General features: G+C 39.2%; 1 protein-coding gene across 3 annotated transcripts; it reads right to left on the bottom strand.

The window, feature by feature from the left end:
• zgc:162952 (PKc_LIMK_like_unk domain-containing protein) lies at positions 1-27,936 on the bottom strand. 3 transcript variants are annotated; one of them, XM_053420896.1, is made up of 10 exons: positions 27,752-27,936; positions 25,396-25,460; positions 9,750-9,943; positions 9,080-9,201; positions 7,373-7,421; positions 6,530-6,679; positions 3,738-3,911; positions 3,187-3,270; positions 2,369-2,455; positions 1-1,876 (listed from the first exon to the last, which is right to left on the bottom strand). In XM_053420896.1, the coding sequence occupies exons 2-10, from the start codon at positions 25,424-25,426 to the stop codon at positions 1,772-1,774; spliced, it is 996 nt and encodes a 331-aa protein (XP_053276871.1). In that variant the 5' UTR covers positions 25,427-25,460; positions 27,752-27,936; the 3' UTR covers positions 1-1,771. The 3 variants fall into 3 exon arrangements, with proteins under 3 accessions (XP_053276871.1, XP_053276872.1, XP_053276873.1); XM_053420897.1 differs by lacking the exon at positions 25,396-25,460; XM_053420898.1 differs by lacking the exons at positions 25,396-25,460; positions 27,752-27,936 and adding an exon at positions 22,017-22,058.
• Between the last annotated feature and the right edge of the window lie 21 nt (positions 27,937-27,957).

Genomic DNA, 27,957 nt, shown 5'->3' with positions numbered 1-27,957 from the left:
TGAATTGGGATGAAACTTTATTCTTCCATTTGTATTTCAGTACAATGTATAACATGGTTACATTAGTTATCAATGTAATCTTGTAGCCACTGTGATTTGCTGTCAGTTATTTACTTTGAATGGACAAAACTGGCCATTTAAATGGCTTTTCAAATTTGTTCTACTTTTCAGACCTTCTTCTTTTGGACTTAGTGCCGTCTAGTGGTAACGTCGCAGATTGCAACCAGCTATTGTAAGTCACTTTGGATAAATGCGTCAGCTACACGAAATGTAATGTAATGTAAAGCTGAATACACCTTGTTTTTTAAGCGTGTAAAGCCTACGTTGACCTTTAGGTCAGTGATAGTTTGCAGTTTGGCTGAGGTGCAACATGGAGGACTCCATTGAAGAGGATCTGCTCCAGATGTAGAGATGAATGACTCATTCTAAGGTAACAATATACAAAAATAGTTTACACTATCGAGAACACAACTATTAAAATGATACTCCATTTCTGCCAATAGATCCCCTGAAATCATACACAATGACCCTTTAATAGGGGCAGTAACTGAAAGGTGCATGTCTGAGTTAATTTTGTGTTGTAGCTGCCTGAAAAATCACTGTGAGACCACACACAAACCAGAAATTAGTCAGAACTGGTAAACTTGAGAGATTGTGGACACTTCCAATCCCTATCATTTCGCAGAATTCAAAAACACAACAAATTTGTGAGCAAAAAGAGAAGGGAAGAAATATTGACACGCTTGCTGAACTTAAAGTTAACACCTATATATTCAGAAAAATTACAGCAGAATAAGTATGACGACATTGAACCGTAAATGCAGGAAAAAAAATGATTTCCTGTTGAGAAATGGTTCTTAGTAGAAAACATCATCCAAATACAAACTCAAGCTAAGTAAAGTCCAATAACCTAAAGATTTTTCTTATTTGTTCCTGTAAAGCTGATATGTTGCAGGCTTTCATTAGTGAAAATACTTTTATGGAAATAATAAATAGCTTAATGATACCAACAAGAATAATAACTGTGAACCTGAAAGTTTGACGGCATGTTTGAAGTTACTGCCATGAGTTCAACTATTCAGAACATATACAAATAACTAATAATCTCTTCAGCTCATTTCCTTAGTCCTGTGTGTAGATCCACTGCTGCTGTGCGTTCTGGAAAACCTTTTCGTCCAATCAAATATATCTCATGTCAGGCGATTCCTTTGTCAAAGTCCCAGTAGAGAGCAGCGCATTTTCAGTCTTGCTCGGTCAACAAATGCAATTTCCTGTTGAAGAGCAGTTGCCAGGGCTGCATAAGCAGACAGAGGAGGCAGAAAATACATCAACAGACTCAATCATCTGTCTCGTTGGTTACAGAAAAAAAATCTCAAACAAAGAATAGCAGAAACACAGGAAGGAAGACAGACTAATGCTTTAGTCAAGTAAGACATCAGCTAAAACAAACAAACAAAACCAGAACAAACTCTATATTCACTCCTACAAGCCTTACTGCTATTTACTGTATATGTAAGGCATAGTGTCCATGAGAAGTAAGGATAGTTTCCACTGAAAACACATCTAAATCTGTATATCTGCACCACCTCAGTGAAGTCACGTTCCACTGTGGTCATGTGTTGTGCAGTGGAAGAGAGTGAAGCCAGAGAGGCCTGCACACCCGACTGAGTGTTGTCTTTACTCAGATTCAGTCCAGTTTCCTCTCAAGACAGTGGCGATTAACCTCAGACCCTCCAGTCCTGATGCTGAATAGATGGGATTTCCTGACCGTTCAGCTCGTGCTCAGGTCAGATTTGGGCGGTGGCTCGAGGGTCTCAGCGACTTCACCCAGCTCATCCAGCAGCTCTGTGAAGGCTGGCCGTCTGAAAGGCTCCAACTGAGACAGGAGGAAAGACAAGTGTTTGAGGATGCCCATGCTAGGTACATAATTAACACGATGCACACTATGGTTTCACATTATCAAACTGATCAACAGGTGGCAGTTATATCCCATGATTTTTGGCAATGCCCAGCAAAAAAAGGTAAGAAGAAGACCAGTAGGCATACCACAAATTCAAAATACTTAAATCCAAGTATCCACTAGGGAACACAATTGAAGTATAAAAAGGCAAAACAACATGTACCCAATATAGTGTTGTACATCATCGACCATCTTAACCTTCACATATCTCCTCTTGCCTCGAAAGAACTAGTGAAAATGATCATGATGATATACAGTACAGGTTTAAACTTAGAATATTATTGATGATCCACCTACTAAAACTTAGAATACATCTTATGGAGTGCAAATAATACTCCTCATCAATGCTGTGACCTTGTCTCTGTGTTAACCTGTTTCCATGAAAGTATCCATCCTCTATCCACCTACCATACAGCAGCTGGCTGCCAGGTCCAGGAGACGCTGAGGACAGTCGCTCACTATCTCCTTGAATGTGTTCACGTTCAGCCCATAGTCCTGAAATACACAGACATCATCAGACAATGCAGTGTGGACACAGTATAACACACATTTACTGGGCATCTGTGCTGTAAGTGGAACAATGAACAGTTGTGTCCCTTCCACAGCATGGGATTAGCTGGTAACAACACACATTAAGATAACAAATGCCACTGCTAACACGCGGATTCCGTGTGCTCTGACTCAGAGGTGTTTTTGGATCAATACATGAGATTAAAAAAGGCTAAGGACTTGTTACATGTAAAATCCATAATTGTTATTATTTCCTTATCATTGAGTTTCTTATTTTAAATTATTAGTTTTGGGAAATAGGTTCAAATTTCAGCTGTGCGTGGCAATCACCTCGCTGAACTGCTTCATACACACCCTGTTATAACCTTCATTGAGTTCTGCTATGACGTAAACATGTGGCCTCCACTTTCACCTCTCCAGTATAAACAGATTATAGCCAAACGAATGGCTGCTTGTCAGGGGCAGAAAGCAGTTAAAACTGAATTTGAAAAACAAGGGGAGATATTAGCTGTTATGGAACAATTAATCGTCTCTTCAATGTTCAGATACTTAATCAACAACAACTTTGGTGTGTGATAAAATATTCATAACTTATTACAACTACAGCTGAACACAATTTTAAAGAGTATTCAACTAATTATGATCATTGGAGTTATTACAGGTAAATACAAATTGCTACATACTGGCTGATGAAGGCTTTTTAAATTGAGCTGTACCTGTGTCCTGGGTAGGATCTCTGGGTCAGCAGAAATCCTGGCCAGGATCTCACAGAGCATGATGCCGAAGGAGAAAACATCCACCTGGAATCAGTTAGGCAAGATACAATCCTTGAGTTTGATACCAAACAAACCCCAAATAAAAATATACAAAATATTACTTTTGAACAAAAATGACAGACATTACTTAGGTGCAACTTCTTACATGTAGGTGTGTGCTGCTTGTCTTTGTCTCTCACATGACAATAAATTTATAGATTGGGGTTTTGAAAAAACAAGCTTCGAGACAGGAGACCTTTTCAGGGTTTTCTTATCAAATGGATAATAAATTAATTAATGAAGTAATCAGTAGATAAGTCAACAGTAAAAATCATTAACTTCAGCCCCAAGATGCTGTGTACATATATTCTAGGTTGGTTGCATGACACTTAAAGAGCAAAGTAGTAAATGCATGTTGTATGAATTCATGTTTACAACGCATGCACCTCATTATTTTCACATAGTAAATCTGCATCCAGCTGAAACACCAGTGATAGTAGTTTATCCCCTACCTTGCGGTCGTATGGCTCCCCTCGGAGCATCTCAGGGGCCATCCAGAAGGCTGAGCCCACCAATGAGAGCTTCCTGCCGGGATCTTTAACTGGCAGATCCACCACCTCCCTGGCGAGGCCAAAGTCCGTCACCAGGGCCTCCCGTCCCCGAGACGACACCCGGATCAGACAGTTCTGCAGAAACAAAAACAGGAGATAGATGCATCACAGGTTCATGAAACTGCAATGTATTATTTCGTCAGCAGATGGCAGTGTAAGGCTGATGATGCCTGGAAAACAAATCAGTCAGCGTCAACAGTTCCTTTTACCATTTTGTCCTTAATTAAAACTAAAAACAATTTAGATCTTTTAATGTGCTTCCATTAAGTGTGCATGTGTTCCCTGGAACAAAGTGAGCATCCAGCTGCCAGACAAAGTCTTTCTTCAGTCTCTCCACTTATCAATAGGCTCATTAGAATCAATCAGCACCTTTCCAGCACACTAAATAATTCAGCCACACCACATGTGAAGAGAGTCCGTTTGGCTGCCTGTGTGGCACATAGGAGCCTCCATCACAGAGGCCAAGCTGACAGGCTGATATTTGACTTTTGATTAATTAAATTTTTGTATTAAGTTAATCTCTTCGTGGATCACTGAGTTTCCAGGCAGAGCTGGAGGTGCGATGTTGCATAACAACAGTGGGTGGCCTGAAGTCTGTGTTTGTGAGTGTATAACATATACAGTCTGTCCCTCCAGAAAGGGAATGTAAGTGCATTTAATGTCTCTGAAGTCATGGAGACACAACTGTTTGTGTGTGTGTATGTGTACGTGTTTGTGTGTGTAAATGGCCTGTATTTATAATTCATATAGCGCTTTTTACAGGACATTTCTATATTCACCTATTCACATTGCTTTTCTTATGTGTGTTGTATTTATTGTGGTTGTATGTTTTTATGTTCTATGTTCATTGTATGCACCAATAACCAGAGCAAATTCCTCATAGGTGTAAACCTATTTGGCAATAAATACATTCTTAAATACATTCTGATCCATACAAATATCTTTGAAAGGACCAGCTTTATCAACCTGCAGAGTGAGGACATATTGGCCAGTCCTCAAATTCTGACCCACTTTTAATGGGTTTAGGATTGGAATAAGGTTTAGGTTAGGGTCTGGGTAAGGGTAAGGCCTTTTAGTTTGGAGGGTTAAGGTTGGGGTAAAGGACTAGGGAATGCAATCTGCCAATGAGTGTCCTCACTAAGATAGATGTTCAAACGCGTGTGTAAGGTACAGTAAATCTCCTAGCGTGTGGCCCTCATTGCACCAGAAGCCCTTTCCATCCAGTAGCCTGTCATTACGAGGCTCTCCTGGGAAAAACTCTGGTCCCAGACTTCTCCTCTAAATTTAGCCAGGGCCCCTCATGTCTGTGCCAAGGAAAGCAAAGGTTTGGGGAACAGAACTGGAAAGCTCTTGTAGATTACAAAGAGAAAAAAAAGGCAGCTTGTAAACACTCATTAAAAGGGGCCTCACATTTCCATAGCTTCAGCTCTAATTCAAGCTAACTTGCAGAGTTACTGAGGCATATTCACAATGACTGCATTAGTCGAGGGGGCTTTGGAATGTAAATTGCTTTTTGGACGTCCTGAAACAGCCAGAATCGTCACATGTCCAGCCACTGGTAAAGTGGGCGACTTAATCCCAGTGAGCTTTCTATTCAGACTTTTTAGGCTGGGATAAAACCAAAATGGGTTCAAAAGAATCAGAAGTACAAATTCCTGCTTTTTGGATCTTGATTCAGGTATTGGTTGTGGCTTTTTACATTATAAAGAGATCTATTACAAACATGCGAATGTGTAATCCAGTCCAAGGATGTTGGCGGGACAGTTTCACATCCTGCTTCACACACAATTTACTCATGATAAAAACAACACAAAGAAATACAGTGAAATTCAAATTCATCCCACAAAACAAACGCCCTGGTGTGAAAAGACCTTAATGACATTATATGAGAATGTCAGACAGGCGTTCATCTTTGCACGATCAATGCAGATGTTTTCATCGAAGTACTACTTTTGTATTTTCTCTAACAGAGGTGATATCATTATGTCATCTGCAGACAATAGCCTCTATTCTACTAGTTTCTGTAAGCCAAGGACTGCACAAGATGGCAACAATGGTTTCGACCTGTCAGGTTCACAAATGTTTAACAACTTGTTCAACTGAACTTAAAAACAGATACTGCTTCGTTTAGATTCATGTCAGGACACTGGATTTGAAGTCAGGAAAAATATCATCAAAATAACAGATGGTCATCTCTGTTAGCCAAAGCTACAGACAATTTTATTTATTTCGACCATCCTCCTCTTTCTGCGGCCTGTGTCTACCTCTACCTGTGACTCCATTTAAATCTGAAGACAGAAAGGAGCCAGAAACAAGCCAATTCTGAAAACTGTCATCAATCTTAGTATTAATAATTTTTATTCAATTACAGTTCAGACTTTATCTTTGTTTTCTTTATCCATGTTGGATGTTTCAGGTCACAAGTTATTAAAAATCCTATTAAGACAGGCTCTGGTGTTATACTTCAAGGCACTGAAGTGTTTTTTAAGTCCAAAAATGTAGTTGTTGAGCTGTGTTAGTAGCAGCAACAGTGTGTCCCCCTGTGAGGTCTCTGTGGGTTGCAGTTGTGATAGCACATAATGAGAGATGAGATGAAACTTTAATGAGCCCTGTTGGGGTAGGGGGTGTGGAGGAGGCACACTGGACTGACATAGGCTGTAGTGAGACAGAGACTTGGGGTGGGTGGGTCTTACCTTTGAGTTGAGGTCTCTGTGGTAAATGTTCTTGTAGTGCAGGTAGATCATTCCTCTGCTTATGTCACAGGCCAGGTCCACCTTCTCTCTCCAGCACAGGGGCACATCTTTCCTGGCCAGAAGCTCCTCCAGACAGCCACCGTTGACGTACTGACACACCCAACACACACAACCATGTTTACACAGTTTCAAAAATGAAGCTTTGCATAGTCATCACAGCTAGTCTCACTTCAAGGCGGTTCATTTAAATATGACGTCCACCTGAATGATCCCTGCCTCCGCCACCCGAGGCTCCACCTTTCCATTTTACAGTCTTAACCAGGCTCAACCAGGTTTAACAGGTTTAAAATGTTACTCAACGTCTTGATTCAGGCTCGTTCTTGTATAGGAGGGTTTCTGACGTGTTCAACAGAGCTCTCCATCACTAGCATTGAATCACCAAATGTAGAATCAATGCAAAGGCACATTTAAGCTGCCCTGGCAGCGCCTGGACGTCCAATACCTCACTAACACGCTTTATGTTGTTTTTTCCTATACTCTGTCACCCGTCTGTATATTAATAAAGCTGAGTCAGCAGGACAGTGTAAAAATATAAGACTATGTGAACGGTCTTATCATATATGCCTTTATTTCTGAGGTAATGACCTATCCACACCTTTATGATAAGGTGTAAGGTTTAATATCACTGCCAATGTGGCTGGACCCAGGTCTGGGTTACACAACACACACCTGACTCAGCTCACTCAACATTACTTTGTCCCTATCAGCTCACGAAAATGCAATCGGCTGGGGTTTCATTTCCACAAAGCTGGCCTGGGAACATTCACAGTAACAATGACTCACCTCTAGGATAGGATACAGTTTGTCTTCTTTGACACAGATTCCCAGATATCTACAATAAGAGAAAACACTGACAATTATTTTCGAAACAAAATTTGTAGATAAAGTACATATTTTGTATTTATTTTAAAGTTTTTGTTATCTAAATTGCCTATGTATATGGTATATTTTCATATTGTTTATTATCGTGAGAGCGGTCATTTTAGAAAAAGTGTTTCTGCTAAATAATGTGTGAGTCCATCTCTCATTACATAGTTTCCAACTCTGTCAATGGCTCTCTACCACAAGTCTAATAAATCATGTGAAATGCAGTGTTTAACAATGGAGCTCTGTGGCACAGAGGAGTAAGAAACATTAGATTTAAGGTGCTTGCAGCAGACCTAGTTTGTAGTAGTTTTAAAAAAGTAAAATATTTGCAGAGATGCTTGAATATTAATAAGATAGAAGATGCTACACATTGTTTTCAACAAACAATTTTTTTTACATATTTACTTTTAATGTCAGATTCAATAATTAAAACATTGAGTAACCTGTCCCTTTTCTGTGTTACATTTTTCTAACCCAATGTATTTACATTATTTATACCGCTGGACTGACTTTTAATAGCACTCATGTTGCATCCTGAGAACATTGGCTTCAGCAAACTTCATTAACACAAAGTGGTTGTTTGGATTTGGTGTGTGGCGGGTAATCACAGTATGACCTCAGCAGAAACAATATGCCACACTCTGATAAACCTACTGCAATGACCTTGCTACAAGGCTATAATAAGATTGCTTAGGCAAACATTATGTCTGCCTTATGTAACTGCTGTAAACGACAGCACCAAGGTCTCATTTTATTAAAGGTGACTGTAGCTGCAGCAGGGCCAAGCGTCAGTTATGGTACATGCACCTAAATGAACATTCTATTAACAAGCTATTTGAGTGTTTTCCTGCTCATTATTTCAGTTTTAAGACAAACTAAGTTTTGCTTCACTCCCACTGCTCCCACCCACGTTGCTTTCATCCACTTGTCTTCACAAGAAAACTGCCTAATAAACCCACGTTACACTACCAGCCTACTCAGCATCAATCATCAGGGAAAGTTAACAGCTACCGAACACAGAGGAGCAGATATACTGTAGGACCAGATATTTTTTATCAGAGGTTAGTGGAGAGAATAACAGAGTAAAAAGAGGGTGAATATTGGACCTCCATCAATCAAGTTGTATCTGCTAGAAAAAATATGTTGTGATGCCCTATGTAGCAGATAATAATTTTTTTTGATGATGATGATGGTAGAATAATTTATAATATTGCATATCATTGCATTATTATATAATATCATTAAGTTCCTATTATGGCAGGATGCCTTTACTTTTGACTAATGTGACGTGGTTTGATGTCAATTTTCTACGTTGCTTAGTAAATATGATAAGAACAATAGTTCAATTATTTGACATGGTTTACATAAGTACGAAGGCCTTTCAATGGTATTGCAGTTCTATTGCTTTATAACTATAGACGGTATAAATACTGTTCCCACGTTACAGACTGTGAAATTGAGACGTAGGGAAAACAAGAGTGAGAGTGTGATGTGTGGGAGGGTGTTGAGTCTGTACCAACAGAGAGGAATGTGTTGTGATGGAAAGCCACAGGCACTTTCTTCTGCTGTAGCAGACAAACCTCTGAGGCGTTAGTAAGATGTGGGAAACGAGCAGACAGATACCTGACAATGTTGGGGTGGGAGAGTTTCTGCAAAAGGCTGATCTCTCGTACGATGCTGTCCTGGTCCACGTCATTTTTGTAGATCTTGACCACCATCACCTTCCGACTGGTGCTGTGCATCACCTGAAGGACATTGGTGGAAGCAGAATTAGCAACATCAGTGGAGGGTGTATCAGAGGTGATGGAGAGACTAGTAGATATACAGTGGAGACAGTCTGACAGCAGGCTTTAAACTAAATTAAACTCAGTCAATTATTATATAAAAAGTAAAGTAATTGGCTGCTCATGTATTTAGTTCAATTTTAACACCAAGAGAAAAACCATACTTTCCTCAATCTCACTTAATATGGACACATCAAAGTGCTGATTTCCCCAATCATTTATCCATCCTATGGCTTCTTTCTAGCTCCTTTCAGTGTGGACAAAGCCTACACACATGAAAACCAGCTCTTCTTGTAGCTCTGCTCCAGCAGCGGTATCACATTGGAAGTTATATAAGATCTCAGCTCGTGATGAGTTGGGTACTGCATCCCCATGGTATCCAAAGGATGTGGTCCAATCACAGAATGGCAGGAATGTTCCAATTAGTTGCTGAAACAAAGCAAGCTTTGATAGCAGCTCCCACGTAGGTAGGCAACAGGGGGAAATGGGGGTGAGGACAGGGAGTATACCTTGTAGACTTTGGAGAAAAAGCCACTTCCGATTAGCTCGGCAGTAAAGTTTTCCCAGAACTCCAGTTTACGGACAGCGGTGCGAAGCTTCTGCCAGCGGTCCACATTGTAGTACTTGTCTGAAGACTCTCCGTACAGGGTGGGACTGGTGGGCTCTGGGGACACATCCACATCACACATACTGGAGATGTCCACTGGAAAAGAAGGGACACACAATAATCTATCTGTGTGTTTGTGTGTGTCTTTAATTGCATTATCTGTAAGTTGATGTTCCGTATAATTAATAGTAACTACACTGAAGATACAGGCCAAAAGTTCAACCCTTTCACAAGGTACTTGATGCTAAAAGCTGCAATCATAAGAGCTGCCATGTCTGTGTTTTACTGTCACTAGCTTATCAACCACCCCACAAATGTGTTTCTGAAGTGAGATCGTAGAAAAATGGTTGCCCCCTAAAAGTAAACCCAAACAATCACCATCTGGTGGTCATAAAGCCTGTCTCCTTAATGTTAATGAATGGGACATGTATCAGGTTAAAAAAGTCAATCTGAAAAGTAAAAACCCTTTTTCAGTATTTTTCAAACTGAGGTCACTACCGCGAAGACTCTGGCTACCAATGCTCCGAATATATATATATTTCTAAATTAATTGATGAAGGGCTTACTGTTCTTGAATATCACTCATCAATCTGATTGAGTTTTATCCAGTTGCAGTTTAAGCTACTGCAGCTCATAAACAAAAATCACAGTCATTGCATGGCATCAGTTTGCAACACTGTAGAATCATATTCATTTCTTGATCAATATCAATCCAACAAAATCTAAAATAATTCCATGGTGCAATGCTGCTACGATGATAAACACAAAAGACTGGATGACCCTCAAAAGACCAATTTATGCAGCTAACTATATGAAAACAACCCCTGGATGAAAGAGAAGCTCACAAAAGGTCTAATTTCACTCTGCCACTTATTCGCTGCACAGATGAGATTAAGGGCCTCCACTTTACAGACTGAAACAAAGACAGAGAATGGAGTGAGGGAATAAATAGAGACCGGACGGATGGATAACACGGCTGAACACACACTGTCCAGAGTGGTCAAGTGAGATGTTTTTCCTCGACACATAATGTAGGTTTAATCTCATTTCTGAAAAGGTGTCATTGAAACATACTGTTATTTTAATGAGTTTGATGGTCAATGTGCATTAAAGATGGACTTCTATACAGCAATAAGGACTCTGTGTATGTATAATAATAATTATCATTATTTCATTATTCAGCGTATTGTATTGCATGCACATAATGCCAGTTAATAATATAGCCATCAACAGGAAGGCAACAGTAATTCAGACAAACATTCTTTAAAACTGTTACCTAAAAATAAACGGTGTTGGATGGTCTACAGCAGCATAGATCACGTCAGGTTCACTCCTGTCAGCTAAGAACAGAAATGTGAGGCTGCAGTGACACAGACTCATCAACACTGGACAGTTGAAGACTGAAAAACATAGCCTGGTCTGATGAATCTATGATTTCTGCTAAGGCTGCAGATGTAGAGTCACAATCTGGAGTCAACAGCATGAATCCATGGAGACGAACTGCTGTTTGTGACGGTGTGAGGAACGTTTTCTATTCCATAGTTTGAATATAACAATCAATCAGAGTATTGTTACTGACCATGTGGTTTTTTCATGGTCACTGTTTATCATCTTCTAATGGCTACTTCCTGCAGGATAATGCTATAAGTCCCAAGTAAAAGTCTCAAACTGGGTTCATGAACATGTTTTCAGTGACCTCCTCAATTACCAGATGTGATTCCAGTAGAACCTTTGTGATGTGGTAGAACAGCAGATTGGCAGCATGAATGTGCAACTGATAAATCTGGAGAGAAGACCTAGTATCAGTATCAGATGCATCTAATAAAGACCTGGATGAGTGCAAACTGTAATACTATAGCTGTCTAAATGATGTACATTATTGTGAAACTACTTATTGTACATTTTTTTTTAAATATTTTACTAGCTGTATATGGTATAAAAAGCTAAAGTCTATCTTGTCCAGAACTTACTCATATTTAAACATAAACGTGCATTTTTCTTTGGAGCAAAAACATTTAATTTCTGGGAGTCAAACTCGTGGTGGTGGAACTGGACGTGTCCCACCCTTTCCCTTGGTGTGTTCGCTTTTGCAGCCAAAGCAGGAAATGGGAGCTGGCTCGCTTTTGAGTCATATTGGCCTTCTTTAAATAATAGTGCTTCTTTCCAAAATATACCTGTTTAAGTTAAAATAAGAGTGCTGGGAAATTATTATGAAGCAGTTAAGATATATGCGATGTATGTTGGTCGAATTTAATTCAAGCAATGAAAAATTAATCAAATATGAGTTCAATTATTTTATTTTAGCTGTAAAAATGACCTGAAACTGCCTTTTCTGATGACTGTTGTCATGATAGGCAGATGATAACACTAAGTATAACCTGTCAGTTATTACAATCAGAAAACATTCATAAAACTGACATGCCAATTACATGTTGGTCTATGTAACAGTGAATCCTGCTGTTCCTCATGAATAGGAAGCATGAGTCCAATCTGCTGTAATGGTTGCACCAGACCAGAAAACTAAATGCCCTGCATGTGATAATGTTACTGAACTGTTGGGATAGTTTGTCATTTTTGGAAATACACTTGCCAGACTTACTCTCTTGCCGAATACACACCTACCAGCAACCTTTAATTTGACTAATTAACAAACTGTATCCTCATTGTTTAATTGATTGATAATCCAAATTATTAAACTGACAATTTGTGGGCTCAGGAGTTAGAGCAGGTCGTCCACTGACCAGAAGGTTGATTGTTTGATTCTGTGTGTGTCCTTAGGCAAGATACTGAACTTGAACTGGGCGATGACTTAAATTCACTGTGTTTAAATACATGTCAAGTCCTGTACGTGTCCTAATAACTTCTGATTAGGGATGTATCGTTAACATGGTCAGCGGGGGAGTGAGGAGGGAGGAAATGTGGCACAGAACATTCAATGCACGCATCGGGGAAAGTATGAAAGGAATTAGCCGACATGAGCAAGATTAAGTCAGTTAAAGGTTATAAATATCTATTTATTTCTATACATTTTTCGGTTAATTGCCCAGTCCTATTCTGAACCCAAAATTGCCTTTGACGGATGTGCCAGCACTGTGAGTGAAGAAAGTGTTGCACATAAAAGCACTTTATGAATGTGTGTGAAAGGGTGGATGGCAAATATGTACTTTAAACTCTTTGAGTGGTCATAAAGACTAGAAAAGTGCTATATAAATATAGACCATTTATCGTTCATCAACAGGGACCTGGCAGGGAACAGGCCAGAAACTACCTGGAATCTGAACTAGTTATTAAAAAACTTCACGGTGGTGACCAGACTTCAGAGGAATATTCTTGGTATCCCTCTGCTTGTAGAGTTTGTCCTACACTAAGCTGACAGCCAGCCGGCTATAGCTCCATAGTTAATTCAGAGATGGTAGTAAGAGTATTTATTTAACTGGGCAACAAACCAAGTACAAATATTCCTTAACTGTTATATGCCTTCAAATACCGCCTGTAGTCCAGTGCATGTAGGCCAGGAGTAGGTCTGTATTCTGAAGACAATGGGACAGTGGAGATGGTTGTGGACTTCAGAAGGAACCCAGCCCCACCCTCCCCCATCACCCTGAGAGACGCCCCAGTCGTGGATGCAGAGTCCTTCCGCTTCCTGGGCACCATCATCTCCCAGGACCTCAAATGGGAGCTGAACATTAGCTCCCTCACCAAGAGAGGTCAACAGAGGATGTACTTCCTGCGGCAGCTGAAGAAGTTCAACCTGCCAAAGACAATGATGGTGCACTTCTACACCTGCATCATCGAGTCCATCCTTACCTCCTCCATCACCATCTGGCTCGCTGCTGCCACCGCTAACGACAAAAGGAGGCTGCAGCGTATCATCCGTTCTGCTGAGAAGGTGATCGGCTGCAATCTGCCATCTCTACAGGACCTGTTTGCTTCTAGGACTCTGAGGCGTGCAGGTAAGATTGTGGCTGATCCTTCCCACCAGGGTCACAAACTCTTTGAGGTTCTTCCCTCGGGCAGGAGGCTGCGGGCCATCAGGACCAAACCCGCCCGCCACAAGAGCAGCTTCTTCCCGGCTGCAGTTGGCCTAATCCAGGGGTTTTCAACCAGGGGTCCGTGGCCCCCTGGCGACGGCATTGTGGGGGGTCCGCGAAATTCGCTTTGATATTTCAACACATTTCCAAATTACTCTTGAATATCATGAAAAAAATCTAAAATAAGAAAAATATGTCTAAAATAATATAAAGGCGTTGAGGGGAAACTTGAAACCAGCTTGGGGCTAGAAGCTGACATTAGTTTTCCCCTGTGCATGCGTGTTAAAGGTAGATGTAGAAGAGCGGTTGAGCGGAGATGTAGTTTGTATGATTGGAATTTTTATTTTCCCCAAAAAAAGGCCCAAAAGGGCCGCGGATTACTTTCTAGTCAGAATGGTGGTCCCTGGGACAAAACCAATTGAAAACCCCTGGCCTAATCAATAAGGCCCGGGACCCCCACCTGACTCTGACTTTTATTCCGCCCCCACACCTCAAGGATGTGTTAAATTAACACATTATATTTATATTATTATATTATATTATACTCCACTACATTGCATATTGCAATCTGACACTGTTCACTGTCTTGCATTTCACTTTTTACATTTCACTTTTTACTTCTTTTATCTATTATTTATATATTTTATTTAGATATGATTATGTCTACAAAAAAATTACTTTTTATAAATATTAGAAAACGGGAGTAAATAAGAAGTAAATAGTGAGTAAATATATATTGTTTCTTTTTATTGCTTTTCTTATGTGTGTTGTGTTTGTATGTTTTTATGTTCTATGTTCATTGTATGCACCAATAACCAGAGCAATTTCCTCGTAGGTGTAAACCTACTTGGCAATAAATACATTCTGATTCTGATTCTGACACTGTAGCTTCCAAGGCGAGAGCTTATAAAATAAACATGTCTTGCTGAAACACAGGACACATCGGAGGCAGATGAACTACAATGGCACAGAGAGCATATAACTTTGTCAAGGCCCAAACAGTCCCCTTATGAAACCACATTTAAATTCATTAGATCCGGTTTTTCATAGATCTGCATCAAATTGGACACATTCATAAATATCGGTCCCCAAAATATGCAGTTTTTTGTCATCAGGATCCATTAATCATTATTTCAGAAATGAAGTGAAATGTAAAAAAACTGCCTATCTCGCCAAGTTCAAGACAGTAAAAAAGAAATTCATGGATTGGCAGTATGGGTTCTTCCCAGACCCATACTGCATCCTTCCAACAAGTTTCGAGGTAATCCAAAAAAACATAGATGAAAACGTAACCTCTTTGGCAGAGGTACAATAGTCTGGCTCGGCATCATCAATTTAAATAAGGAAGATGTGAACAAAGGTGCTGATCCACTTGACATTATTTAATTGTTTGAGGGTAGCTTCAGTTCACACAGTCAATCTTGAACCTTGTTCCTCATAGAGCAGGTACTACTGACCTAGTTTCCAGCACAGAGTGCTGGTGTAACAACACCAAAGGTCAAAGTTTATGTTTTCCATGACAACACCCTCTCTCGCCTTTACAATGACGTTGGTGGAAAGCACACGCTGACACGCAAACACAATTGGCACGGTTTCCTCAATCAAGCTGAGAGAATCAACCCCGGCTATTCAGGCTGCTTTTGTTCATTCGGCTCTGGACTAAACAATCACGGCACTTTCAGCTCTGACACTGTCAGAGAGGAATGCCTACAGTGCAGCCCTATCATCCAGCTGTCACTCACTCTCTGTCTAATTCTCCAGTCTGAATCTCTCACTACTTCTTTTCTCTCTGCACTGGAGAAAGAATGACTGTGGCTCACAAACTTTCTTTACACCTCCCTTTGTGATCTAAAAAATAATTGTTACGACTCCAAACATTTCCATTGCCTGCCTTTTTGTATAGCGATACATCACACAACAATATAAATTAAACAATACTATGACAAGCTGCATTTAACTGAATTACATAATGCACTGTTTACCAGAGTTCCTTTTATGTATGGGAAAAATGCTCTGTTAAAAATCAAAACTTAGACGCCACTGGACAGGCTTGTGATATTTCAGATATGATTGATGCACTTGTTTGATCAGGGTTTTATTGTTCTCTTCCTGTTTACCCTGTTCCTACCGGACTATATCATGTTGTTTTTCTCTCTGCATAAATCATACTGTCTATCTTGAGCATGTGTCATCACTCGTAAAAACACTGCTCTGCTTTCTCTCGCAGCCGAGTCACTAAAATGGGATGCTGAGAATAGTCCACCAATAAATGCCATTTTTAAATCTTTCTGAGTAATATTTATACAAGACTGCATTGCCCAGCTACTTTTGGAAATTGCATGACTTTTTCAATGACACTGCATATTTCTAACCAATATTTATTACATATACCAGATTTGTAACCTTTAATTCGCTTTCACCAACTCTATAACCCTTACTGATGGAGTAATGGTGTGTGGAGCAGAGTATAACGTCAGACTTCTTCTTTGATGTGGGCGGATCTGTTCATACTAGTGCACAGCAGCAACATAACCTTGTGCTGTTAAACCTTGCAGCAACACTACATTTTATAGTTTATAGGCTACACACATCACGGCATCCCATGTCATGGGACTGAGCACCCAGAAAGTAGGAGGGATAACAATAGATTAATGGTTTCAGGCTGTTTCTGCCATCACCTCCGTATTGAAATACCCATAGATTCAGATCACAATCCCAATCCCTGTGAAACATGTTCACACCAGAGTACTTCTGTACTCACTTGCTGTAAATTCCCTGGACAATGACATGCTCTATTTACACATCGGCCCAATCAGTCATTAGATGTACTTTGTAAGAAGGAGCTGGTTCTGACATTGGTGTAGATGGTGTTTCATCTGGAAAGGATCAGGCATGTGATGTATGCTTGTAAGCTGGTTAATATTCCCTCTCCTTTACCTACTGGATATACATTTATATATTTCTAGAAAATGATTGATTGTTGTGTCTGGAAACAATAATACTTACAGCTGAGAGACTGAACCCAAACAGTAAAGCTGAAGGCCATATAACCAAAGCAATGAGTTAAAACACAGACAAAATCATATTAATATAAATACACATACAAGCTCTGACTATTTTTTAAAACAAGTCAAAGTGTGAATCATTTTCCAGCTTCTAGTGCAAAAACATAATTCTGCATCTTGCGTCTCAAGAATTTCAAGGGAAGGCAATAATGTCACTGGTACTGTTGCTGCTCAATATAGACGCACTCTGCAGTATTTGTCTCACTCTCTATTTCCCACTTGTCTATTTTTCTTGGCTCTTGTGTTGTTAGTTCTTCCAAGATCTGATTCTTTACCAGCACTGACTCTTTTTTTTGTTTTTCAGAGAGTGTGAAAGTTTGAAAGCTGCACAAGCGACATGCAGGAAATATGCCTGTCTGTGTTGAAGGTCACTCATCACAACCCGCTGTGAGTTTGACCTACGTCTGACCACACAGAAAGTCAATAGAAATATCAGGGCTGGCGGCTGCCTGCTGACGTCCCCTCAGATGATAAAGAATGTTTCACAATAAAAATCAGTTTGCGCCAAAGCGAGATTTCCGTCTGTCAACACGAGGATTCTCTCTGAGGAATTTTCAAAAGATTGTACAGGGATGTGATGTTAGCTCAGAGCAGAGGGAATGTTGTGTATGTGTGTGTTTTTATGCGCATCAGGACCAAACCCTTCTGTGCATGGAGGAGCCTGTTAGCTTCCAAACAAGGGGGATTTACGTCATTAGGTGACATCAAGGGGGTGACTCACTTATGAGTTCACACTTGAAGCCAGAATGATATAAGTCACACTACGTTAAATAGGAGCTGACTCAGTCTGCTGTTTTCTTTTATAAACAATAAGTGTTAATGAACCAGATGAATCACAGGAGGTTCTTTCACAAGGACATGCACTGCGCGAGACCCATTAAAATGTCCACTCACATACATACACACACATGCATAAAGATATTTTCCAGTTGCAACTCTATCACGAAAGTGGAAAAGAATCAGAATCAAGTCTTAAATGGATATTCTAGTCAGAGTTCAGTTTGATAACAGAATATTTAAAGCCTCAGTGACTTTGGGCATAAAGTATGTAGACAAATGCAGCATAGCAGAACATTGGTTTGCCTTAACAGCCCTCTGGTCACAACATTTTTGGCTGTAGCCTGTGAATTAGAGCTGAGCCAGTAAAGTGCCCTGTGCCATACCACAGCAGCTGTAAACTGCTTCACGAATTTTCCTAAGGGACTTGATGCTTGTCTCAGAACTCTGCCTTCCTCTGCAGTTTTTGAAGGCAGAGGTGGCAGCTAGGGGGGTATCATCGTTTTATGTTAGATGACAGATCAATGAGGGATGGTCAGAGCTACATCACACATAGCTGTGGCCGGTGTTGACCACAGTCTGTGGTGAATGGTGCAATGGTGGCCTATGTCACTACTGGGGAATGTAAACTGTGGAAGGAAAAGTACAGTGGTTGGTGTATGTCCCATTTAATTCAGAGTTATAACACTCACTCTAATGAGGGGAAGATCGAGAAATGCAGCTCTTGGGATGTATGCATGCGATTAATAAGTACCCAAATAAAAAAAATTCTCATTTGAACATATCTGCATGTCATTTAGAGCTGTTAGCAAATACTAAACATAACGAACATAAAATGAGAAACCAGTGACCATAGAACTTCATGCAATTAAATGGGTAATGACTTGCTTATTATGACATTAAGCTGCAGCTAATTTTATATACTTATATAAAAGAATTGTGCATATACTTAAAAGAAGCCAAAGACAGCGGCTGAGGTAGAGACATATTTAAGTGTGTATCAAGTTGTGACATCAGGATAAAACGAGCTGTGAAATATTGCTTTAAGTTGGTATCAATTTAGTTTTCAAAGGTGAATTTATTGTTTTATTTACACCTAGAAAGCAGAAAAAACAATACTGTCATATCATTTGCCTCCAAGAGGTATATCCACTATCGTAGCAAACAACTGCACAAGCACTCCCAGCAAATATGGAGTAAAATTATTGTGGCAATGTCCGATGCCATCGGTGTCTCACCACAACAGCCAGAGACAAACCAAACGCTTTTCAGCATTTTATTTTGTCCTTCAAAACAAGTGACAAAACATAAATCAAACTTCATCTTAAAGTGCTAGCACTTTCTGCTAGCGTCTCTCAGTGTCTCTCCTGTGTATCTCCTTGTTTTCCTGTGTCCCTCCCACATGTTTCTCCCTATCTGGCAGCTATGGCTGGCAGAGTTGATAAGTCAACTAGTCTGAACTGTGCCAATCCCCTCTCCCTGGTTCCCCTGGAGGTGTTCACTGAGCCACCTCCATAATTATAATTTAAGTCATCTTTTTGCTCCTGTGAGTGTAGGAAATCCAATCTTTACTCTCCTTTTGGCTCTATTTTGTTCTCCTCCAACTCACCTAAATGCTCCACTTTGTTCACAAAGCTTTGGGACATAAAACCAAAAACAACGAGCTTTCTATTTCTGTTTGTCTCAATATGTTCACATGCTTCTTATTGAAAATGTTACACATTTCATGTCAATGCATAACAATGTTAAGATTAAGTTGGGTTATCTATTCATATTTAAAATCTGTTCAGTTAGTAAATTAGCTAATTTTCATTTTCAAGTACAGCACTGTTTATTGTGGTCCCACAGGAACCATTACCATTGTTAAAGCTGAAAGCTCACATAATGTGTAACATTCAACGTCATAATGGTGGACCGTGGTTGCAGCTAATGGTTGATAGTGGTGGTGGATTGTGATCATTGTGGAAGCTGATCATGGACTATGATTACAACAAGACTGCTTGATATACAATATACCCACATACTTTTACATTGCTGACAATAACTCCTCAATTTCATTTCTGCTCCCTTCATCCCTATCCAACATTTTCTTTTATATAAATACATAAACATTGACACACCTTTCCATGATGCTCTGCAAATCAATGTTGTAAATACTGTTATTTTTTTGATGTGCTTAGCTACACCCAACATCGATTGCACTACTGTCCATCCTGGGAATGGGATCCCTCACATGTGCCTCTGTCTGAGGTTTATAATGATGTTGCACCTATATAGGTGCAACATCCTCTGCCATATCAAGCCCTTAGAGACAAATTGTGATTTGAAAATATTTACTGTACAAATAAAATTTGACTGATGATTAAACAACCTCAGTTGCGTCAGCAGCGGTGCTCAATAACCATTTCATAAGCTTGCAGCCACTGACCTATCATCATTGTGTTTGTCTGAAGTGCAGTGACGTCAGTTTGGATGTGTTATCATTGACGCATTACCACATTATGACAACAAAACGTTGGTGAAGCCTTTTGGTAAACCACATCCTAAAGCTGATGCCATCCAAAAATCCTACAGCATCAGTAATTCTGGTGACAGCTCTATTAATAGTGATCCTCCTGGTCTGCGCTGTGAGCCTGAGGCCTTGTCCCGCAGATTGTGTGAGGGGATTCATGGGAGATCGATAGATTTTAATCCATTTCCAACTAACCTAATATTGAATTTGTCTACTTAACATTATGCAATGGACAGTAATGACAAAAGCTGTTTGATAACTCATTGTTCCTGTACTTCTACACAGCACCAGTCATAGAGTTATGTAATCTTTAGATGTGAGGAAGCAAAACGTGATTTTAAGATAATGAATGAAGAATGACACTGTCACAGGTTATGCAATCAGTCCTACTATATGTGGTATAGGTGTATGCTTCCAGAAAGGCTGCTGTTAGGGTGCACTGTAACAGTCCTACATTGGACTTCAGTGTTCAAGTAGATTGTGCATTTGACTATAATATATATGTATAAAATAAAGACACAAACTTCATTGTTCTCAAATTTCCCTATGTACTTTTGGTGTATCTAGAGGAATGACATCCACTGGGGAGCAGAATTGTCCTTCACCAAAAACCATCAATCGTACCTGTCACTTCTCAACAACATACAGAGAAACCATGGCACTGCTGCAGTAGAACATATTTGCTGATGTTGAGTTTAGTGCAAGAAAAACAGCTGCAGCATCAAAATACCACATTCTATGAGTTTCTCTATAAAACCTTCCGCCATATTATGGTGATCCAAAACTGCCTTAGGTTCTGATTCTACCCCCACTGGTCATGTGCTAAATTGCATCCCAGAGAAACAAGGTTTTAATTACAGAGACAGCAACGATGCATGTCCAAATTATATTTAAACGTAAGTATATTGGTGACTTGAGATGAAAGGATTGATTCCAACACATGTTTTTAAGGTCTTGGTCAATATGAAACTGTTATCCTGTTAGCTTAACTTAGCTTAAAATCCTTATTCACAGCGCAGCTGCAGGAGAAATATTCAGACTCTCCTGACTCGTCTCTAACCCTCTTTTGCTTGCTCATGCCGTATCTCTCACACACGCACACACACACACACACACACACACACAAATCTAACACACTTGTGACACTCAGATTGGGTAAAAACAATATAACTTGGTTTTCGTGAACAGAGTTGACGTACATGTTTGTTTGTATAGAGCAGGGATCTGAGATCCGATCGAAGATCACAAAAACCACATGTTAATACCAGGTGTGTACAGGGCCATAGATATGGATTTTGACTGTTGGTTGTTACGAAGCAGCTTCTGTAGTTGCAGTATCTAAAGGAGCCAAAAGAGATTTGTTCAGTCTGTTTGCATGCAGCTGAGTCTGCTGGTGTAATTCTCGTTGAAAAATACTGCAGTCACAGTTTAACAATTAACAGGGAACATCTTCATATGTTTACACAATTTTTTTTATGCAAATCACTTTTGGATTGAGCTAATGTGAAGAGACAGTATCAATCTCTTGCAAATATTTTAAAGCTAGCACTTAAAACAATGACTGTATAATAATATGTGACTCACTGATGTACACAAGTTATTCAACCAGAGTTTTAGATGATACCTGCTCACTTTGAGGTCTTTACGTCAAACAATCCATTTTCACTCAGGAAATAATACATTATACATTTCTTCTTGTGTTTCTTCCACTCCACTGACCTCACGCACTATCTTCATTTACTGGTTTAAGCTCAGGTTACAGGTTAGGTTTTGTTTTTTCTTACCTGGACAGTATTTCTGTGCTCACCTCATGAACCACTGTGTTTTTCTCTTTCACTTTATACTGGAAAGTGTTGAAAGTACCAAACCAAACAAACAGGTTTATATAGTAATAAACATTATTAGGAATTTGTATTACATAACATCTAAATCATAGGCATCATGAGGATGGAAACTCTATGATACAACAGAAAGCTGTTATTATGGTCTTGACTGTTCTGTGCTCTGCCCTGTGGTATACCATCTAATACCATAGGGAAGTGGTAATGTGGTAACTTCTGCAGTCCCAGCACCAAACTCCAAGTAAGAAGACAAAACAGGACACCGACTGAAGAGTGATCTCTTGAAATTGATGTGCCAAAGGGCTGGACAAAAAGGTCAGGATGTACTTATCTGTTTTGGTGAAGGGAAATTATAAATATTCGACTAAGGGCATCTTTTCAACTTCATAAAGACATTTGGGGATGAAAAATCGGCAACAAAACAAAAGTGGAATTTCTGTGAAAATTATCATTGTTAGGGCTCTGTGGTGTGCTGAAGCGCATAAGCCCCTTAATGGCCTTTGGGATGGTGCTTGTATTGGAAGCAGTCATGGCCTATTAACGGTTCTTTTATATAAGCCTACAGCCATGTAAGTGGCTCTGTGCGCCAACATTTCATCCCTAAAATTTTTATTTCAACACGTTCATTAATAATGCTAACATGCCAAGTGATAGTATGGTATAATGTTTACAATATTCATCATCTTAGTTTTGGAAATATATGATAATTAGGCTTAAGTACAAGGTACAGGTGATGTTGATGTTGAACATTCCTATTCATGCAGAGCTTTTCTAGTCCTGATGACCTCTTCACGGTGCAGGTTTGCCATCCACCCATTCACACACAAATTTAAACAGTGCCCTTTCTCTATCACACATCATTCACACACTGCGGGCACATCCGTCGTTGTCAATTTGTGCTAGTATCAGTATCTACCCCAAGGACACTTAGGCACGTGGAAGAGGGGAGACTTGGATTATCACATGAATTTCAGGGAATGCCATTAGCTTTGCAGATATTAGGTCATAAACCAAAGTACCTGACAAAATAAAATATTGACAATAAATACACTTTTTGACATTTTGTTATCAGGGGCCATATTACATGTCTGTAATAAATGACATGTCACTCCAACTAATGTAAATGTCTTGTTAAGATATTTATGCCTCGATGAATTTGGCAGACTGACATACTAGCATTGCCTTCCCTAAAGCTAATAAAAGTAGACAATGGCTGAAGTCTTTGGTAAACAGGGAGAACATCTTTGATTTATTTGCTAGAATTGACCAACTTATGCATACTATAAAATATAAGTATGCCATTGTAATGTTTTACAAAATGAAAGTACATGAATAAAATAAAAGTCATCAGAGAATAGTTAAAGCTCTAACAGCCATAGCATGTAGACACCTATTAAATCCCAGGGATGAAAATAAATCTAAATTAAATTAATCCCATATTCAACTGAAAAATAATCTGAATCACTTCTTCCCCTCTTGAACTATTCAAATGCATTAGTTCGGGTATATGTTGAGGTTTTGAAACACTGTCACTGCTTGACTGTAACCATATATAACACTGGTACATGGGACCAAGTATTTAGTGAATGTTTAACATGCAGGGAGCTGCAGGGAAAGATAGAAAACATCTTGATACATCATCTAAATTAAAAACCTGAAGTAATGTTCGTGGCTGTTAACACCTTAAATTATTGGATTATATAACATGTCATAACATATAAGTCTGGGCATTATAAACGTGGTTCCATTTTGTATCTTGCTATAATAACCCACACCTAACTGTAACTGAATTAAAACATTGTATTGAGGAGGAAAACAAAAAGGACATGACTGGGCCAGCCCTGAGGTTATCAGATGTAAATTTGCATGGTTCAAACATTTTATGTGATCTATCAGTGGTAATGGTCTGATCTTCTAAGGCGGATCCATCCGGCAAACGTAATCAGTTTAACAAAAGCTGGATCCGTTGCTGATGTGTACCAGCTGCAAGATTGCATTCATTAAAATTACCAATGTGGCCTTCAGAAGGTTGGTTAGATTACTTTCAGTGAAGCTTGTTGTAAACATCAATTTATTTTTAAATCTGACTCAAGTGGTTAAAACAATTACATTTCTGAATTGTTAAAACATTATCTAAATAAATGAAAATTTTAATTATTAAAGGGCTATAGGTCCGGCACAATTGTGGGCCTGAATGTGTTTAGTTGGCTTTTAACATGAGATCCCTGAATGCTGAATGAAGAGAAGTCTTACACACTTTGAATACGCTTCCAAGTAGTTTGCATCTTATCATCAAGTTAATTTACATGAATTAACCTGTACTTGAGTCCATGGACGGCAACATAATTCAAGATGATGCTGAATCGGACATCAGCCTTTTCTTTCTCTAACCAGTTTGAGTGATCACCCATCTCTGCCCAAGGTCACGTCTTTGTGAACAACGTAGCCAGTCGTGTTGGACTGATTGGTCAGAAGTTGAATGCCCCGTCCTCTCCTTCTTTCACACTAGTTCTTTTGCAAAGCTCTTCATATGACACACACACACAGGTTCCTTTACCTCTCAGCTTGTGACTGCGGGCCTAAAAAATGTTTGTACATCCTGTAAAGCTGAAACATACACACGCAAAAAAAATTAAGAATATGTTTCATATAGTCCTCAGTGAGGAATAGAGGTAGACCACACAAATGGCTCAAAGGCCTGCACCAACCTACGCAGCCACTGCAAACATGAACCTTGTAGCTGAGTAACCAAGCTTTCCAGGCGGTAGCAGGCGGTAGCTTGGTAAATAATAGGTGGTAAATCAGACATTCAGCCAGTGCTCATAACAAGCAACAACGGAACTAATAAGAAATTATACTGACATATTTCCTCATGATTTACAGTTGCTTGACGTTACTATGGATGCACATGTTTTGACTTGGGCATTTCATGAACTTATAGAGGTCGATTATAAACTAGTCATAAAGAAGACATCTGAGTAAATGTATTGAAATAAAAATATATACAGAACAATGATTTTGATCATAACAATTTAAGATATTTTAATGCTCAAGTTATGTTATATTGTATTATTATTATTATCATCATTATAAGGTGATGTATTCATTGAATACTTCCTACATGAATCTCCAAGTTGATCTCTAGCCTAAAACAGATTTTCTGAACAAGAGGACAATTGGAAAAAAACATCACAACATGAAACTGTGATGTGACACAGCAAACATACAGAGGTAAAGAAAAAAGACAGTTGTAGTTTCTCAGTTGACAGAAATGCAATGTAAAGGCAGAGTTGAAAGGGTGTTTGAATTGCTCAGTACTTACTCCATTGATTTAATAAGCTATTCATATGCATCCTGTGGACGAGGTCTGAGTTCTCTGTGCAGAAACTGAGGAGGAACCACATACAAGGAGCAACAAATGAGCAAGAATACAGACACAGGACAACACATGTGAAATGTCAAGCAAGCAACATTGAAAGCTGAAGACTGGTATGAGACAACATTTAATGCTTGTTTCAAAACAATACCCCAATACGTTTATTTCCACGTGTTTGGGAAACAACATGCATTGTGAGAAAGCTTCCACCTGTTGTATTAAACTATATAAGGTTCTCTTCAATTAGGTTACGATGATATATTTTAAGAAAAACAGTGCAGACAAGTATGCTCTCATGCCATATAAACAGTATATGTATCACTTACAGGTACTTCACTTCATATGTTTTTAGGCCCATGGCAGTGTATCCCAACCTTAAATCCTCATGACAGAGTAATTTTCTTTCCATTTTTTTCCCTTTAGAGGCCTGAAGATGCGAAGTATCCAGAGTTCTCTCACTTTCACTCTCTTCATTAATATTTCTAACCAGAGAAGGCAGCTGTTTTCAGGGGAAAACTCTGATAAAGCCACTGTGCATCCCTGCCCAGCACAAAACTGCTTTAAAGACAAAGTTAGCAACTAGCTGATGAACACAATGAAGCATTTGGCATCTTGAGAGCCAGATATATCTGTTACGGAGCTGGTTGAGACCAATTAAGAGCTGAAAGAGGGGGAATTTCCTTCAGGCACCAAAAAACTAATAAATTGTGACGTTATTCATGTGCTGCTCTGCTGGGCCAACACAATAATAACATGCAGCATGTTTGAGCTCAATCTCAAATTAAATATTGAAGGTATTTAAACTAGATTTTGTCAAAAGGCTCTTTACAGGACAAAACCTCAAGTTAAAGATTAGGCAAAATGCAGGAGCCGCACTATAAGCGCATGTGTCGACAAGCAGCTGTTTGCACTGTCTGCATCTTTTGTTTCACTACAACCTACAAAGTTTAGGGTTGAAATAATTCAACGTCCTCAGCATAAAAACTATATACAGCAGTAGCTATTTTGTGCACTACTTACACAATGTTTTAACTTGAAAACATTTAAACCTTCGGTGCATGAACATCCTTGTCGCACTTTCTCACTAACCAATCAAAATCAAAAAGAGTCAGGACTTACGATATCAATAACGACTGGTGTAGAACTAACTGATCATAGGGGAACCATTATCAATAGTTTATCAGGTGTCTGGTGAGATGCTGTCTCATTTTTCTGCCTCTTTGTTATTACTTTAATCAAGGAAAAGGGAGTTTATCAAATCTGATTCCAGTTGTGAATGTGCTGTTTGAATCCCAATCCTTTCAAATCCTTTATTAGATCTTTTAAATTGTTTGTTTGGATTAAGACTTTACTGAAACACACTGTTTATTTTATTTTACTCAGCACATTAATAAAATGTATTACTGCTTTTTTGTGTTAAAATAGATTGAACATACACAGTCTGTAACTTCCTCTATTGATATTAATAACAGAATGACATTTGTAATATAGAGCACCTGACTTAGTTACAAGTATGGTGCATTGGCTCTGATATCTAAACCATTGACAATGTGCTGGGCTTTTACCACATATTTTATCACCACTCTTTAATTCATTAACTCTGCCCTACTTCATGTTTTGCAACAGCTGTAGAAGCTTAAGCAAAAACAACACATTGAATAAGATATTATTTCTACTTTATTATTACATACATATGAATGAAATGAACCCCTGGTATTTACTTAATATAACTTCATTTTAGCTGTGGGTAAACTACACTAGGTCACAGAATATAGTGTATCACCAGCAGGCTGAGCATTCGTCCTTCTGAAGTTACAGAACATCCCACAGATATTGCAGTTTTAGTCAACTTGAGAAAGTTTAGGCCAGTGTGCCGTGTTTATTGAACAGTGTTACTGAGTTATCGCTTGTTTGTTTTCGTCAACATTCCAATTTTCATTGCATGACAATAAAACACACTAACTCAACAGAGGATACAACAAAATGCAGCATCCAGGTTGGGAACCACTGCATATGTACAGTCGTTTGTCAATATAAAGACTGTACTGACTCGTCTATGCTCTTTGTACCTGGAGTTGCAGCAATTTTCTTTAAATGAATGATGAGTTTTGGGTCTTTAGCCTTTAGTAGTACATTAAGAACACTTCTGTGCAATCATATCTCAAAGTAGAGTTGAGATGTTGCCCTCACATGAGTCAAATTCCCATGATATGTCTCTACAATTATCTATATGTCAGACGTTATGGTTCTTTACATGTGCAGCAGACAGTTTAAAAAAGAGGAAAAACAATAGTGTACTTACATAGATTAAGTCCCAGGTGCTGTTTTGGATGGAAGAAAGAATAGACTGAGTTTTAAACTGCTGAAGAAGTATGATGCATCATATATCCGTGTACTGTGTGTGTGCAGGAAATAGAAAACAGCTCTCTGTGCTGCAGCTCTCTGTGCTGTGGGTGTGCAGTGAGTCCAGGCTGCTGATCCACACGAGTGCCTGTTTGGTGGGTTGTC

The sequence above is a fragment of the Pleuronectes platessa genome, chromosome 4, assembly GCF_947347685.1.
Source record: "Pleuronectes platessa chromosome 4, fPlePla1.1, whole genome shotgun sequence".
Lineage (NCBI taxonomy): Eukaryota > Metazoa > Chordata > Actinopteri > Pleuronectiformes > Pleuronectidae > Pleuronectes > Pleuronectes platessa.
This window is presented reverse-complemented; position numbering and strand designations above follow the sequence as displayed.

Excerpts from the sequence above, each read along its gene's own strand:
- zgc:162952 (XM_053420896.1), bottom strand. The coding sequence starts at position 25,426 with ATGCATATGAATAGCTTATTAAATCAATGGA. Across the intron at positions 6,680-7,372 it reads AACTGTATCCTATCCTAGAG|TACGTCAACGGTGGCTGTCT; the intron begins GTGAGTCATTGT and ends TGGGTGTGTCAG. Across the intron at positions 1,877-2,368 it reads TGGCAGCCAGCTGCTGTATG|TTGGAGCCTTTCAGACGGCC; the intron begins GTAGGTGGATAG and ends CTCCTGTCTCAG.